Source organism: Ambystoma mexicanum, chromosome 2p (genome assembly GCF_040938575.1).
Source record: "Ambystoma mexicanum isolate Mex_15411 chromosome 2p, UKY_AmexF1_1, whole genome shotgun sequence".
Lineage (NCBI taxonomy): Eukaryota > Metazoa > Chordata > Amphibia > Caudata > Ambystomatidae > Ambystoma > Ambystoma mexicanum.
The window spans coordinates 1,153,692,075-1,153,708,037 of NC_090923.1; the positions used below are offsets into that span (position 1 = coordinate 1,153,692,075).

At 48.4% G+C, this 15,963-nt stretch overlaps 1 protein-coding gene across 3 annotated transcripts in view; it reads right to left on the reverse strand.

Moving 5' to 3' along the window:
* The window catches only part of CCDC22 (coiled-coil domain containing 22), a 942,388-nt gene that overhangs the window by 309,882 nt on the left and 616,543 nt on the right, over nt 1–15,963 (reverse strand). For all 3 annotated transcript variants that reach the window (XM_069645264.1, XM_069645266.1, XM_069645265.1), the window contains one exon: nt 1,711–1,806. In XM_069645264.1, coding sequence (XP_069501365.1) covers nt 1,711–1,806 — 96 coding nt within the window. The remainder of the gene's footprint in view (nt 1–1,710; nt 1,807–15,963) is intronic.

Here is a 15,963-nt window from a genome sequence, read left to right on the forward strand (position 1 = left end):
CCACAAGCCTCAGAAAATATATACACACATATATATATATATATATATATATCTTGGATTGGTTCGATTGGAAAACTTCACTTGCAAATTGCTATCCACAAATTAGAGTTAGTACGTTTAACTTAAAAACCTCACATTCCCATTGCTATACTCGGATTTGAGTGTATAAGTATCCATTTAAGTTTTCTTAATATGCGTAACTGAAAAATCCTCACTTGCCAATGGTTATGCTCTAATTAGAATTTTTAAGTTTCTTTTATTATAATTACTCTTAAATATCCTCTCCTGTAGATCTCCCTAGACTTTTTAAGTATCCTTTATTGGAAAACCTCATTAGAAGCTCCTACTGTGAATTCTCTATCTTAGTAATGCATGGAATTCTCTGCGCCCAAGGACTCCAGTTTAGATGCATACAAAATGTGGCACTTCAGAGAACGAGGGTGAGCTTTATCAGGGCAACAGTGTTTGGGTTGGGCCGAAACATTTTCAGTGGGTGTGTTTATTAGGGCTGAGGGCAGTTGAGATACCATGAGTTAGCTGGAGGACAGAAAGATAAGAGGACAAGGTAAAAGAAAAAAAGAATATCCCATGGGAAGACCAAATTACCTTTGTTTACTGAAGAGCTCACTCCAGATTCAGCTCATCCAACTCTGAGCCCCTCCACTCACACTACCATTACAGAGCCCACTTAATTACCTCAAAACACGTTTGTCCATCCCTGCATACCAACCCCCCACACAGAAAACCTTTGGAATTAACATGGGTATAAAACATTTTTCGGGCTGTGTTAAGCTATCCACGACAAACCGTTAACCAATGAAATTGCTAGTTGGGCTTGTCTGTGATTTAATCTATCACAAACTATTAGATTGCTGAGCCTTTGTGATGTGTTTTGACGGTGGTCGGTCATTTTTTCGAAAAAAGAATGTTGAAAAAAAATGTCGAATTCTGTTTTTTTAAATTATATATTTATTTTGGGGTTCGGGATAAAAAAAATGGGTAATACAAATTTTTTTTTTAAAAAAGGTGGGTTGAGGGGAACCCCCCCATTTCGAAAAATAAATGCATTAAAAAAAAAATTGACTTTTTTCTCGAAAAAATGACTCGACATTATTGGTTTCTACATTATGACTATAAACCGTTTTGACATACTGATTTAATGGGATATGTCTGAAATAAATATATTTTTGAAAGACAATTCCTCTGCTCTTGCCAAACCAATTCACTTGACCTTACGGCAGCCACTTGCTAACCCTAAGAGATCCTGACAGACTACAGAGAACCCTTTGTGGCACCAAAACCTTGTCACCCCCTAGACAAACACTGCGCCCCTCAACATCCTAGCGTGCTCTATTCTACTTTAGAGATCCAGCACCAAAATGAGCCTTTTGGTACACAGAAGACCGATGGCAGACCCCAGAGCAGTTGCTCTTTCCTTCCTCTCCAAACACCTCCCTTTTTCTTTCTCCTCCCACAGCACATTCACAAACACCAGATACTCCAGGCTTAACCATAAAATACACTTCCCTAACCCCACCCCCCCACTCTTTCTCCAGAAACCCTCACCCATCGCAAAGCTCCTACACCAGACTGGGCTCCCCCATCAACCAATACAGAAAATCCAATCACCCAGTCCACAGATGAATCATCCAACCGAGCTGACATTTCCTCTCCTGCAAAGTCTTCATATTAATCAGATATCCAACGCACCTTAAACACCAGCTCATCGGTCACAGCAAACGTCCTCTCCAGCTTCCCTGTCAGACTGTTAATTTCCTTCTGTAGATCCTTTGTGTCAGAGAGGATCTGGTAGGGAGACAAAGAAAAACAATACAGAAATCTATTTAAAACCAATTTATCTTGAGGCTGGAAGAACTAGGAAATAAGCAGAGTCAAATGATAACCCTTTGTTAAACAGGATGACAAGTAGAGGGGAAACTGAATCATACTTGTAAGCAGGCAAAGTTACTTACTTCTATTACTAGTTCTTCACCTTCTGTTTCTTCATTAAATGCATACACACTGTTTGTCTCTGCTTATGTCAAGATCTTGGAATACTTGAAATGAAAATAAAATCTAAAAACTATTAATGGGAATCGAAATGGTCTGGCGCTGGGGGCTAGTTAGCTCCCGCTTTGAGGTATTCAGCACCTGTTAATGGCCATCTAAATGGTTTGCAGGAGCAGCAACTGCCACCTGTCCAGTATCCAATGCCATTGTAAACTGGCACTCTTAAGTGGCAGCAGAGTGAGAGCTCACGGAGGCAGTCAGAATTTAAAGTAAAGGCCTGTAAGTGAAAGCATAGAGGCTATCAATCTGCCCTTTGTGCACATAACCTGAGTGTGGGATGAGCTTCCATACACAGTGAGAAACCTGAGGGTATCCTCACACCTACTCCCCTTAGATCCTCTTCACAGGTGGCCAGGGAAAGGCCATCACTTTTGGATCCTGACCCTGGGGGTGAAGATGCGAGGGAGGATCACCTGTGTGGAGGGCCCTTGGTGATTGGGGAGAGGATATTCCAAAGGTGAGACATGGCATCCCCTTTTCCTTGTGAGACCCAACTTCACCCTCCCCCTGCCTTAATAGGCTGTTATAAACCATCTCCCCTCATTTCTCCTCATTCAGACCATTATAGTACTGGGACGAGGCGACTAGGACTAGTGAACACTAACATGTTGTTTCACCACTCTAGTACTGAGACGAGGTAGAGGCCTGCAGACTGTTGTAAGGGTCAGGCATGTCCAGAGTGCTCCACTAATTATTGGTAGGCTATTGGGACTGTGATTGCAGGTGCATAAAAGGTGTGGCCGATAAGTTTGTGGGAGAGACCAGTAGGAGAGAAGCCGGGCTGGGCATTGTGGGCCTGAGGGGAGAATCCTTGGCAGAGGAGGCAGTGAGTTGGTTCCTGCAGGTAATCCAGGACGCCGGCAGGTACCCCCAACGAGCTGTGGAGCCGGGGCCCAGGTGGGACACGAGAGGGCCACAGAAGTGGGAGCCTCAATGGTGGGGTGTCGGCAGCAGGAGCTGCGGGCACTGCAAGTTACCAGCAGCGTCCGCTGGAAGCGAGCGGAGTTGCCGGCAACCCACGGAGAGAAGGTTCTCGCAGTCCGAAGAAAATGTGTCGGTGGAGCAGAAGCAGAGAAAGCAGCCACCTGGAGGAGACACCAGGGATCTGTGAGTGAAAGAGAAAGAGCACTTGAACCGGGGTGCTCCTGGCGGCTGTTAGGAAGCCAAAGAAAATGCTGAATGAATTAAAAAAAAGTATGTGTAAGATGCAATAAACCCAAAGCAACGGGTTGTGAGGAATACTATGGACAAGATGAACTGTGAGCAACAGAATAAAAGATCCAAATCATTGAATACCGAACTAAAGGAAACATTTTGACAAAGCTATGAACAGATAACTTTGTGTGAAGTACACTTAAAGTATATTGAAAGCAAAGCATGAATCGTATGAAACGCAGTGAAAAGCAAGTATGGAATATTGCTAAAGAGTACGAAAGCAATGTGGTGAAGGAAAGAGAGCACCATGAAGTTACTTGTATGAGAAAACACATTGTGGTAAACTCAAGAGGCCGGGAAGGAAAAGCCAAGCGAATGCGAACCAGCACACAGGTACAGATACAGAAGAACCTGTGTGGGCTAGAGACCCTAGGGTTCCTGGTTGTGCGACCTGTAATGGGTGGACCATGTGGTCCAACAACTGTGCCTACACTGGGGATACCCTATTTGTGAAAGCCAAAGAATTATACAGAGAGCAAAAGCAAGTAAATAAAAAAGATTGCTGAAATGAAGCAGAAGAAAGCAATCTGTATTAACTGTCAAGACACCAGGAGGAGTGTACAATCTACCTGGAACTGGTTTTGAATATTGAGAGATTGAATAAGTACAAGTTGGCAAGCTGAAGTCTTGGGGAAGGGGAACCTGAGGCTTTATGAACTTTGTTGTCTGCTTGGGGAAAGGAAACCCAAGATCTCTTTTGGAACTGTCCTGAACTTACTTGGGATGCAAAGTAAGCCAGGAGCTGGAAGAAGCTCAGAACTTTGTTACTGACAACCCTACACATTGTTTAGCTTTATGTGTGAGGGAAAATATAGGTTTTGGACACAGACAGACTTAAGTTGAGCTTTCTGACTCAGACTTTCCTTAGTTTCTTTAGGTAGGGAAATCCCACCTTAGCATAGGGCGAGTTAGGCCTGACATTTAAGTTAGTAAACCACTTTTGTTTGAACTTTGAATCTGTTTGTGCCTTGCTTCATGATGCCTTCACAACACCCAAACAGTCCCCCAGGTAAAAGGGATTCATGTTTTTGGTAAATGTGGGTTGGGTGGAGTTAAGGGCAGGATTTAGGCCAATTCACAGCTACGAGTCTGCTCATTTGTCAGCGTGACTTCAAAAGATGTCAGCTGCCTACCATATCCACTTTGAACGTAAACTACAAAATGCCACATGACACCTAGTGTCACAGGTGTTGCCTATGTGACCAACAATCTGTCAAAGATGTGGCCTCGTACATGGAGGCTGATTAGGGAGGATGGGGGAATGGGGTCCCTTATTTCCACAAGATGCCTAGTAAGGAACACGTTACTTACCTGTAACTGTTGTTCTCCAGCATGGGTCTGGCATGGATTCACATGCTCATGCTCATGAATATTCCCCGTCGTCAGGCTGGGAATCCTCGGTAAAGAAAAAATCAGTATCAGTTTCGTTTCTGATCTGTCTTTCATAGTAGTAACCAATCACTGATCTCTGCGTCATACTGACCACAGCCAATGACTGCCCTCTACCTAAGCCCCGCCTCTGGCAGCCATCTTCAGATTTGTTAGCACGTGAAGTGGCAGTATGACCAAGTGAAGAGCCGCAGAGGGGTAGGCGGGAGGGTTCGCATGTGAATCCATGCCAGACCCATGCTGGAGAACAACAGTTACAGGTAAGTAACTTGTTCCTTCTCCAGCATGGGGTCTGGCATGGATTCACATGCTCATGAATAAAGAATACATAGCAGTACACACATGCACAACCACGGGAGGTGGCAAAGGTTCAACATTAAGCATTACATCAAACTCAACATTAAGCAGTTCTTACCTCCTCACCAGGCTCACCTTAGGCGAACAGATTGCGCAGCACTGCTTGGCCGACCCTGGACTCCTCCCTGGAATCCCGATCGACGCAGTAGAATTTCGTGAAGGTGTGCGTCGACCTCCACGTAGCAGCCCTGCAGATGTCCAGCAAGGGCACACCAGATAGGAACGCCGTGGTAGCTGCGATCGCTCTGGTGGAATGGGCTCTCGGACGGCCAGGCAGCGGTCGGTTTGCCAACTGATGACAGTACATGATACAGCCGGAGAGCCATCTGGAAATGGAGGCCTTTGAGAGAGCCTTCCCCTGATTGACAGGTCCAAAGTTCACAAAAAGTTGTGACGTCTTCCGAAAACACTTCGTGCGGTCCACGTAAAACTTCAGCGCTCTAGCCACATCCAGCGAGTGCAAAGTCCTTTCGGCCGGCGACGAAGGCGACGGGAAGAAAACAGGCAACACCAAGGGTTCGTTGAGGTGGAAGTTCGACGGCACCTTGGGCATGAAGGAGGGGTGCGTCCTGAGCACTACCCGCGTGTCGTGAAAAGTCAAGTACGGGGGCTTGCAGGAAAGGGCCTGGATCTCTCCCACTCTTCGTGCGGAGGTGATGGCCACAAGAAACGCTGTTTTCCACGACAAGAACTTCAACGGAACCGAGTGCAGAGGCTCGAACGGAGGTCCCATGAGCTTGGTCAGCACCACGTTGAGCTCCCACGCCGGGGCCGGAGCCTTCACCGGCGGGAACGATCTGAACAGTCCCTTCATGAATTCTTTCACCAGACGATGAGACCACAAAGACGTCCGCCCCGTGGTTCTGGTGTATCGGGAGATCGCAGCAAGATGAATCTTGATGGACGCGTGCGCCAGTCCAGCCTTGGCCAGCGTCAGAAGGTACGGCAGTACCTGGGGAGCCGTAATCCGTAGAGGGTTAATCTTCTGTGCGTGGCACCAGACAGAGAACCTCTTCCATTTGTGTCCATAGCATTTAAGAGTTGAGGACGCCCTGGCCTTTGCAAGAACCTCTCTGCAGTCGGCCGGTATGTCGTATCCTCCAAACTCTAACGCTGCAGGAGCCAGGCCTGCAAGTTCAGCGACTCCGGGTCATGATGGAGGATGGTGCCTCCTTCCCTGGAGAGAAGATCCGCGTCCACTGGCAGCTTGATTGACGGGGACGCTGACAAGTCCAGAAGGTCCGGGAACCATATCTGCCTCGGCCACGCAGGTGCGACGAGGATCATCCTGCACCGTGACCTCTTGAGCTGGTTGATGAGCCGGATCAGTAATGGCAATGGGCGGAACGCGTATAGAAACAGGCCCCCCCAAGGGAACGAGAAAGCATCGCCCATGCTCCTCGGCTGGGGAAACCTGCTGGCGAACCGCCGGCACTTGGAGTTCGTCGCCGTCGCAAACAGATCGATCTGGGGAGTGCCCCACCGTCGGAAGAGGCGGTCCACTAGATCCTGTCGTAGTTCCCACTCGTGGCACGAGCGCAGCTCTCTGCTGAGCGAGTCGGCGATGGTGTTTTTTATCCCTGCCAGATGAAACGGCACCAGAAACATCCCTTGGGCGACGGCCCAATGCCACAGATCCTGCGCCTCCTTGGACAGGGCTGGGGACCTGGTTCCGCCCTGCTTCCTGATGTAGAACATGGTGGTGGTGTTGTCGGTGAAGATCCTCACCACCTTGCCCTTGAGGGACGGAAGAAAGGACCTGAGGGCCCAAAACACTGCACGGAGTTCCAGGACGTTGATATGGAGGGACTTCTCTGTCGGAAGCCAGAGGCCTCTCACGTGCAGATTTTCGGTGTGCGCTCCCCCACACCTCCAGGGAGGCATCCGTGGTCACTGTCTCCTGGTGGCCGGGGGTCTGGAAGTCCATGCCCGCCGCCAGATGCGCGCGGGTGCCCCACCACCGGATCGCTCGTCGGAAACTCTCGTCGAGTGTGATCCCCTCCTCGAAGCTGCCCGTCGTCTGGATCCAGCGCGCGTCCAGGAACTCCTGCAACGGGCGCATCCGGAGCCTGCACATGCGAATGAGATAAATGCAAGAAGACATCCTTCCGAGGAGGGACTTGATGGACCTCACCCTGGCCGCGTCCGCACCCAGCATCCGCTGCACCTTGCCCAAGATGGCCCTCGTCCTTTCCTCCGACGGAGAGGCCAGAAGCGACACTGTCTAGCTTCGCTCCCAGAAACAGTGCGTCTTGCGCGGGCACCAGGTGGGACTTGGCGTAGTTTATGGAGAATCCCAGGTCCGTGAGTAGCTGGACGGTCCTTGCCGTGTGCTCCACGGCGAGCTCCTTCGGCTTTGCTCGGATGAGCCAGTCGTCCAGGTAGGGGTAGACGTGGATCCCCTCTCGGCGCAGCTGCGCCGCCACCGGTGCGAGGCACTTGGTGAACACCCTGGGTGCCGAACTCAATCCGAAGGGAAGGGCTCTGAACTGGTAGTGACGCCCTTGGACCACGAACCTGAGAAACTTTCGGTGTCCCTTTAGGATGGGAATATGGAAGTAGGCATCCTCCAAATCCAACGACGACAGGAAATCGCCCTCCTCCAGTTGACCCAGGACGTGTTGGAGGGTGACCATCCGGAACTTCTGTGCCTTGATGAATTTGTTCAGTCGTCGTAGGTCCAGGATGGGACGCCATCCTCCCGTCTTCTTCTTGACGAGGAAGTATCTTGAGTAAACTCCGGAGCCCCGAAGCCTCTTTGGGACGAGCTCGATGGCGCCCTTCTTGAGCATCGCCTTTACCTCCAAGAGAAGTTGAGGGACGTGATGTTCTTTCCTGCTCACAGGGGGGACGCGCGGGCACCTCTTTAGAAACTCGAGCGCGTGACCCTGAGCTAGGGCGTCCAGCACCCAACGGTCGGTGGAGATGGACTCCCACACGCTGACGAAGCTCGCCAGCCGGCCTCCCACCGGGGTGCTTCGGTGGGGGCCCGAACCCATGGCCTGTTCAGTCCTGCTTCGACGAGGCTTTGCCGCCTTGTCCTCCTTGGCGACGACGGCGGGGTCCGCCTGACTTGCCTCGTCCCCTGTAAGCTTCCTGTGATGACGAACGGGCCGCTTGACGGTAGGTGGAAAATCCGCCGCTGGAACCTTTGGAGGCACCCCGTTTGCCTCCGCCGCTCCGAAAGGGCGGCCGCCGTTGCTGGAGAACCCTAAGAGCCCGGGCCATCTCCGTGTCCGCCTTGATGGCTTGAAGGGAATCGTCCACTGTTTTCCCAAACAGGTTGTTTCCGTCGAACGGCATGTCCAAGACTCTGGTCTGCACGTCCTGACGGAAGTCGGTAGCCTTGAGCCATCCACGCCGCCTAAGGCACACGCCGTTGCCCAACTAGCGAAATCCAGTGTCAGCGATGTCTGTCGCAATCGTAATGGCGTGGTCCGACGCCACCTCTCCTTCCTGCAAGATCTCTAGGGCTTCCGCCCTCTTGTCGTCTGGTAGGAAGTCCAGCAGGGGGGCCAGTTTGTACCACAACTCCCTGTCGTAGCGGGCTACGATAGCCAAGGCGTTGGCCGCCTTAATCGTCGTCGCTGCCGATGAGATTACTCTGCGTCCCATCGTGTCTAATTTCTTTCCCTCGCCGTCCGGCGGGGAGGTCGACGTAGAGGCCGCACCCCCCCCCCCGCTTTCTTCCTGGCCGCCGCGGAGACGACCGAGTCTGGGGTCGGCTGTGCCCGAAGGCACAAGGGGGCCGCGTCCGGGACCCGGTACTACTTCTCATACCGATCCCTTCTAGCCGGCGTCGTGGATGGGTTCTTGAGGAGGGCGAGGCCCTCATCCCAAATATCGTCCAGTAGAGGTACAGCGAGGACCGTCTTCCTCTTGGCCTCGCGCCGTTGATAAAGGAAACCTTCCTTCTTCTTCTCTTCCGGGCAGAGCTGGAAAAGCTCGGATGCCCTGGCGATCATGGAGTGAAACGATCCAATCTCGTCGGGCGGGGAAGCCCGGGTGGGAGGTGACGACGGGAGATCCTCGTCGTAAACCTCGTCGTCTGTACCCGTCGCGGCCGTGTCAGTCCCCGTATCATCCCCACGTGTTGTGGACGGGGAGGAGGGCTGGACAGGGCGCGATGGCTGAAAAGGAGGTGGAGGATGAATCCTTCTTCTCTTAGGAGGAGGGCTCCCAGAAGGGCCTGGCTCCGGGTCCCCCATCGGGAGCGGTTCCTCCGTTGGTGGGAACGGCAGTCTCGTCCTCATCTCCGAGCATAAGGACTGTATAGCCAACAAAATGGCCGCCGAGTTGTCTTGCGGCACTGGTTGAGGGGAGTCCGACGGGCGGTCAGGAGCCCCGTCGGCACCCTCGACGTTCTCGTCGTCTCCTACGTCGGGGTCCCTCCCGACGGGCTGGTCTTCTTCCACGCCAACGCCGTGGCTTAAGACTTCGATCAGCTCTTCCTCAGAGGTTGAGGCCGAATCCACGACGACCTCCTGCCCCCCCTTTTTCTTCTCCGTCGGAGGTTTCACGGGGGTCCTGTCGATGGGCATGAAAGAGGACTCCCTCCGCGGTGGCAGGGAGACTCTGGGCCCCGAGGTCGCCACCACTGGTGTAGCCTCCACAGGCTGAGCCAGGGCCGCCGCGACTGTCTCGATAGAGGCCTTGGCCGGATGGATTAAGGCTTTCACCACCTTAGGTGCACTCACCGCCTTCTCCTTGGGGGGAGGGTCACCGCCTCGCTCCCCCACCGATGGGGCCTTCGAGCTCGACCGGGTTCTCTCCAGGAGCTTCGCCGGGTGCTCGGCCTTCCTCTTACCCGAGCCAGAGCGTTGGCTCGTGGTTGATGGCGCCGGGGAGGATGCGCCCTGCCTGGCGCCCGTAGAGCCCGACCGTTCGGCGCTCCCGGTGCCAGCGGACTCGCGGTGCTTGGCCTTCTGTTGGACCCCCGTCGCTGGGGCGCCCTCAAAGGTCTTAGAAGACCGCTCGGACTTCTTCTTCTTCTCGCCTGACGGGCTCTTTCCTTCCAGCCAGTTGGCGAGACGTTGATGGCGGTCCTTCATGGTCCGCTCCGACATATTGCCGCAAAACGCACAGTCCTTCTCCACGTGCGTCTTGTCCTCATGTAGGCAGTAAAGGCAAAGGGAGTGTTCGTCCTCCTTAAAGACATTCTGAAGCTGGCATCCAGGGCAGACCCTGAACAGCTTTCCGGGCGTCGAGCTTCCCTTCTCCTGGGCCATGTCCGAGATGGGCCTGAGAAACTTCTGGAGTCCTCCAAAAGCGTGGCTCGACGAAATCTTCACCCTTGAGGTGCGTAGACAAATCCGACACGGGTCCCCGTTGATCGGATGAAGAAACGGTGGAGCTTGAGGCTCTTTTGACCGAAAAAAGAGAAATATTTTGAGAAAAAACGTGAAAAATAGCACTAACGCTCGAGAGCAATAGCACAAGGATCCCAACACTTGAACGTGCGGTAAAAATCTGAAGATGGCTGCCAGAGGCGGGGCTTAGGTAGAGGGCAGTCATTGGCTGTGGTCAGTATGACGCAGAGATCAGTGATTGGTTACTACTACGAAAGACAGATCAGAAACGAAACTGATACTGATTTTTTCTTTACCGAGGATTCCCAGCCTGACGACGGGGAATATTCATGAGCATGAGCATGTGAATCCATGCCAGACCCCATGCTGGAGAAGTATGAAATCGGGCTTATGGAGTTATGTTTTACCCAGGATGTATATTTCTATTCAGGATCTGGTGGACATGTCCTTAAATGTTAGGATGTATCACTATCTGTAGTATTAATTCAATAATTAGGTTGATACGTTTGAGTGCATTAGATGATAGGATGTTGTATAATCACAGTTAAAGTGGAATTACATTTCTGGCAAATGCATTTTGATTAAAAGAAATTATTATTTGTTAGTTTAATTTCTGGTACATTATGCCATGTATTATAGGTGTTTTATTATTTGTATTTATTGTTTTATATAGCGCCTTAATCCAAGGCGCTTTACAATGAACAACAAAATAAACAAACATTGAACAGTAGAAGCAATAACGGTAAACATGAGTCAAACCAGAAAATCAGCATGTAGAACCATTTACATATGAGAAAGAAGAGGAGAGGAGGGGGGTGGATAAAGAAAGAGGGGGAGAGAGAGAGAGTAGTGAGTGAGTAGTAGGAAGAAGGGAGATTTAGAAGAGAAGGAGAAGATAAAGAGAACACAGAAGGGTACAAGCAAGAGGGAAAGAAGGGTGAGAGGGGGAAGGGGATCAGGGAGGGGAATGAAGAAGAAGAGATTTCAGTGAGGAGCGGAAGGAAGATATTGGGGGCTCTGTTTTAGAATAAGATGTTTGTGTTACACAATATTGTACAGGCTTTGTTTTACACAATTTTGACAAATCCATGTTCGTACATTTGCATAATACGAGTAGTGTAAATACTAAGTATTAAGATGTTTCATTGTATGTGATATATATTTTGATTGTGTGTGATTTATGCATGATGTATTCATTTTGTTTATTATTTAAATGAAGTGCCAAAGGTATTTGTAAATAAGCCATAACGCACTAAATAAAAATAAATACTATCTGTTACATGTAAGGCAATATGAGAGCAATGGTATAACAAGCAAACATAGAAGGCAGTATTCCACAGCAGTGATTATATATTTCACATATTTACTGGCTATTGCAGTGTATTTCAACTGTTGGTAGTCCTTCCTCTATTACTAAACTAAAAAAGCAAGGGGCCATAAGCAGACCCTTCCCATCCCTAATCTAATTGTATGCCCAATACCTGGTGGTAAACACAGAAGATACAAGGCTACGGTCAGTGGAGAAAGTGGAATCCTGCAAAACGGTAAAATATCTCTCTATATATATGAAGCAGAACATCTTTTTGTTTTTTCCTTATACATTTCCCAAATTTTGCATAGTTACTCATTGGGACCCTCCGGACATTAGTGCTTATAGGACATTTGGACACACCATCCCTTTCCCCGGATTTCAGCTCCTTCAGATATGAGACGGTTGCCTGAAATTGGCAAACATCAATGTGGTCATAGAAGGAATGGGCTCATTTTAATTGTCTCGACCTAAGGCACTCAAGGAACCAATGGAAAACTCAAGGCCCTAACATTTGCGAGATATTTGCACCGCAACACAGTGCATTGCGCTAGGGTGAGGCGACAGGTGGGGAGAGAGCATAGATGGTCCCAGTGTGCTGCAGCAAGCCAACTCTTGCCTCCCTCCATGTCTGCTCCGGGGTATGTCAGCCAGACACATGCGCCCATTCTCAGTGCAGTTTACTTCAGAGTGCAAAGCACATCAAACGATAAGCGACTCGGAACAGCGACCTACAGGATTGTTGATTTTCAACAATTGATGCGTGTTAAGTCTTTCTACATAACCCGGGCAGAGCACGGGTACTTTTTGCTAGTGTCTTTATTTAGTCCCGGTCAGGACTCAGCACGTGAATAGTCACAGCCATCCACGCCACAGCATAGTAGGATTAATAATGCTCATCGAGACTGTTAGGAAGCTTTTTTCACTTTTAAACTTTACTTGCATTGACATCAATAGAACCCCCAAATATGTTGCAATGTCTTGGAAAAATTAACCTAACGTTGGAGGCAAGTAAAGCTTTTTTGCTTCACTTATCTTGCTCAACTCATTTACCTTTGGGGCACTGACCAGTGCTTAAGGTTACCAATACAGAGGGACTGTGTCCCCTTTTCATTGTTCCTGTGTTTTAAATGCAGCACACACCACACTACAATGAAGTGATGCAGGAGTTCTTTCTATCCCTTTTTCTGAGTACCATATAATCCATATGTCTTTGTGAAGTGGGTTTCTTTCGGCAATCTTGCTCTTTGGCCTTTCTACTACCTTCTCAGGTGAGGACAGGCCATATAAGAATGTCTGTTGCTGAGAACATTTGGGGTTTGCAGATGTCCACAAATTGACAGCCCTTACCTGTATGAGGGGTGCAGACCCTTGGCATTGGTGGTCTGGGGCAGCCCCCAGTCCAGCTGTGGTATACGAAGAAGAGCCCTACAGCTATTTCACAGATCGAACCACTGGAACCAAATCCCTGAATAAGCCGGGACCTCACAGATGACTCGGAAAACTGCTAAGGATGACCAGCAGTGATAAAGCCAAGCCTCTGTAAAACCCTGTGTTAGGGAGTTTTACAAAAGTCCACCTTAGGTAGGACTGTAGAATGCTCACACTTGGGACACAGTGCTCCAACTCATAGTATATGCCTGAACCACAAAGGTTTTGTTGGTAGCAATGGCTGAGAAGGCTTATCTTGGGAGGAAGGAAGGCTGGAGGTAGGTTCAAAGAACTTGTAGTATACACATAGGGCAAAGAAACACTAATACTAAAATGTATATAAAAATAATGGTTTATTTTATATATGCACTGAGGTAAAGGTGATTCTTCAGAAAGGTACTATAACACACAATTAGTACCATAGAACAATGAATGCAATCTTCCCGGTAAGTAAATCTGTTGTAATACTAGTAGAATGGCAGTATGCAATTCAAAGGTAAGTAACATTTATAATAACTTACAGAATATTTGTTTCAGATTATAATAAATGAAACACCAACATTAAGCAGATAAATACTTGTAACAATTTCAGAGAGCTGGTGTTGAAAGAGCTACATATAGTGTAACATTAGATCTCACTGGTCTCACACACATACAGTTAAAAAATGTGTATTCTAAAATGTTTACAATGTGATAGCATAAAAATAAGATAACAAAAACAAAACATCTGCATGTGACTGATCTAATTGATTCAGAATTCAAACAATGCTAGTTGAGTAGGGGGGTTTATGTGCTACAAACAAATACATGGCACATATCAAATTGTCGACACTTTGGTGTTTCTGGTTCAGACTATAGGTTCCAGAATGAAATCGTCAAATTGCACAATTCACTAAAAAACTCCAAATTTTCATCAGGACTCAAGATGCTTGAAGGCAATAGAGTAAAGTGTAGTGAAGACGTATTAATCACAGATCTAGACGTTTATCTAAAAACAAAGTAGATAAGACAGAGGGTCAGTGTGCTGCTTTCCAGAATTAGGAGGGGCATTCCCCAACTACCCGTGTGTCTCAACTGCCACTACCTCACTGGGGTGAACTTCACTGCTGCCTGTCTCTGCTGTGTCTCCTCTCATCGTGAAACCTACTGTGCCTGCTGTCCAGATGTGCCCGGCCTGTTCTGCTAGAAGAACTGTCCCATTGGACCACAGAGCCGCAATCTAGCCCGAACCAAATCTGACGACTCCGACTCAATCCACTGCATCCACTGAATCTGCGGCCCTTGGACTCCTGCAACTTGTCCAATGGCAAAGGTAAGCAGCCCCAATGTTTCAGAGTGTTCACTCAGAAGATCAGAGCACGAGCCTGTATGCCCGTTTTTCTGCACACCTGTTTTCCCACACCCCCTGCAATAGGGGCTGTATGGGAGTAAAGTTCACTGCCTAATTCGCTCTTGCCTGGTCATGATCAAGTGAAGTTCTGGACAGGGCTACACCACCCCGGGGTAACTCCTAATGTGGTGGGATTGGAGAGTATCCCTAAAACATTTTAATTTACCTTGAAAATCTCTAAGTGCTTGTATTCTGAAACTGTGCTGATCAGTTTGCTTTGCCAAAGCTTGTTCTTGGGGGACTTTTAAGACTTCCTTCTTCCTAATCAGGTATTTACCTGCAACACTGCCTCTTTTGAGGTACTATGCATACTTACCTTGAAGGTAAAGATTGTTTAAGCTATAGGGGCCTTATATTGATAAGTAGAGTGTATGGATGGTTTAGTATTCAATTGCATTGCCTTTTCACTTTGCTGCTCACAATTTCTCGTTTCATTAATTTTAATTAACTGCTTTTACTTTTTTTTAGTGTGAAGTGTGGGTGATCGCTCTTTGAGACCACCAAATGTGTGTTTGTGTGTGTGTATATATATGTAGAATAATTTGTTTGGGCCAGGAACCATCACTGGAAATTCACTTCCAGTTCAGAGCCACATTAACAAGGCATTGTGGGTATGCAAATTTGCCCAAATGCAGGTCTTTTGATAAAGAAAATTATCTTCGTCTTACAGGACAGTGCTATTTTACACATAGCTTTATCAACCCAAGACGGACATTTCTGATCGCTGCAGACAACTAAATACCTGGTTTCACCCCGATTCGGGATCATCAGTCCAGTATAGTCTTAACAGCATCGCGGTTGGAGTATTGGGAGATGATTAACAAACACCAGCAAAGTTATAGTGGGTATAAAACAGATTAAAAAAAAAAAACTTTCACCTGAAATGGGAAAGTAGAATAATTCATTTGGGCCAAGAAATATCTGTAGACTGAGAAATTACTTATCGATAATGTTCTTTCTATGGATTCTTCTGTAGATTTCTCATCAGATAGATATCCTTCCAGCGTCAGCAGCTTCGAAAACATTTTGACAGGGGGCGTAGTGTATATCGTCTCGGCCATCGATGCATCTTCATCTTACATATACCACGTCACTATGCCCCTGTACCTCAGTTCCCCACCCACCTGAACCCCGTTCCCCCTGACCCCTTCCCCAAGCTCAGCTGCGGAGGAGGAGGAAGATTTGGTTGAAACTAGCCACAACTCACAGAAAAATAAAATCAAAAACCTAACCGGTTTTCTTTTTTTTCTTTTTGATGAGGAACAGAACCTTAAGAATTTGTACAGGATCACATCAAATACATAGTATCCCCTCGATAGAGGTAGCTCGATGACTCCTCTCACGAAGAGATCAGTTTCAGAACTGCCAGCACTTTCATAGTGGGTTTGGATGGGAGGGTGAAGAGGAGTCTGCGGGAGAAGAATCCATAGAAAGAACATTGCTGGTAAGCAATTTCCCTTTCAATGGATTCCTTTTCTCCCGCAGATTCCTTG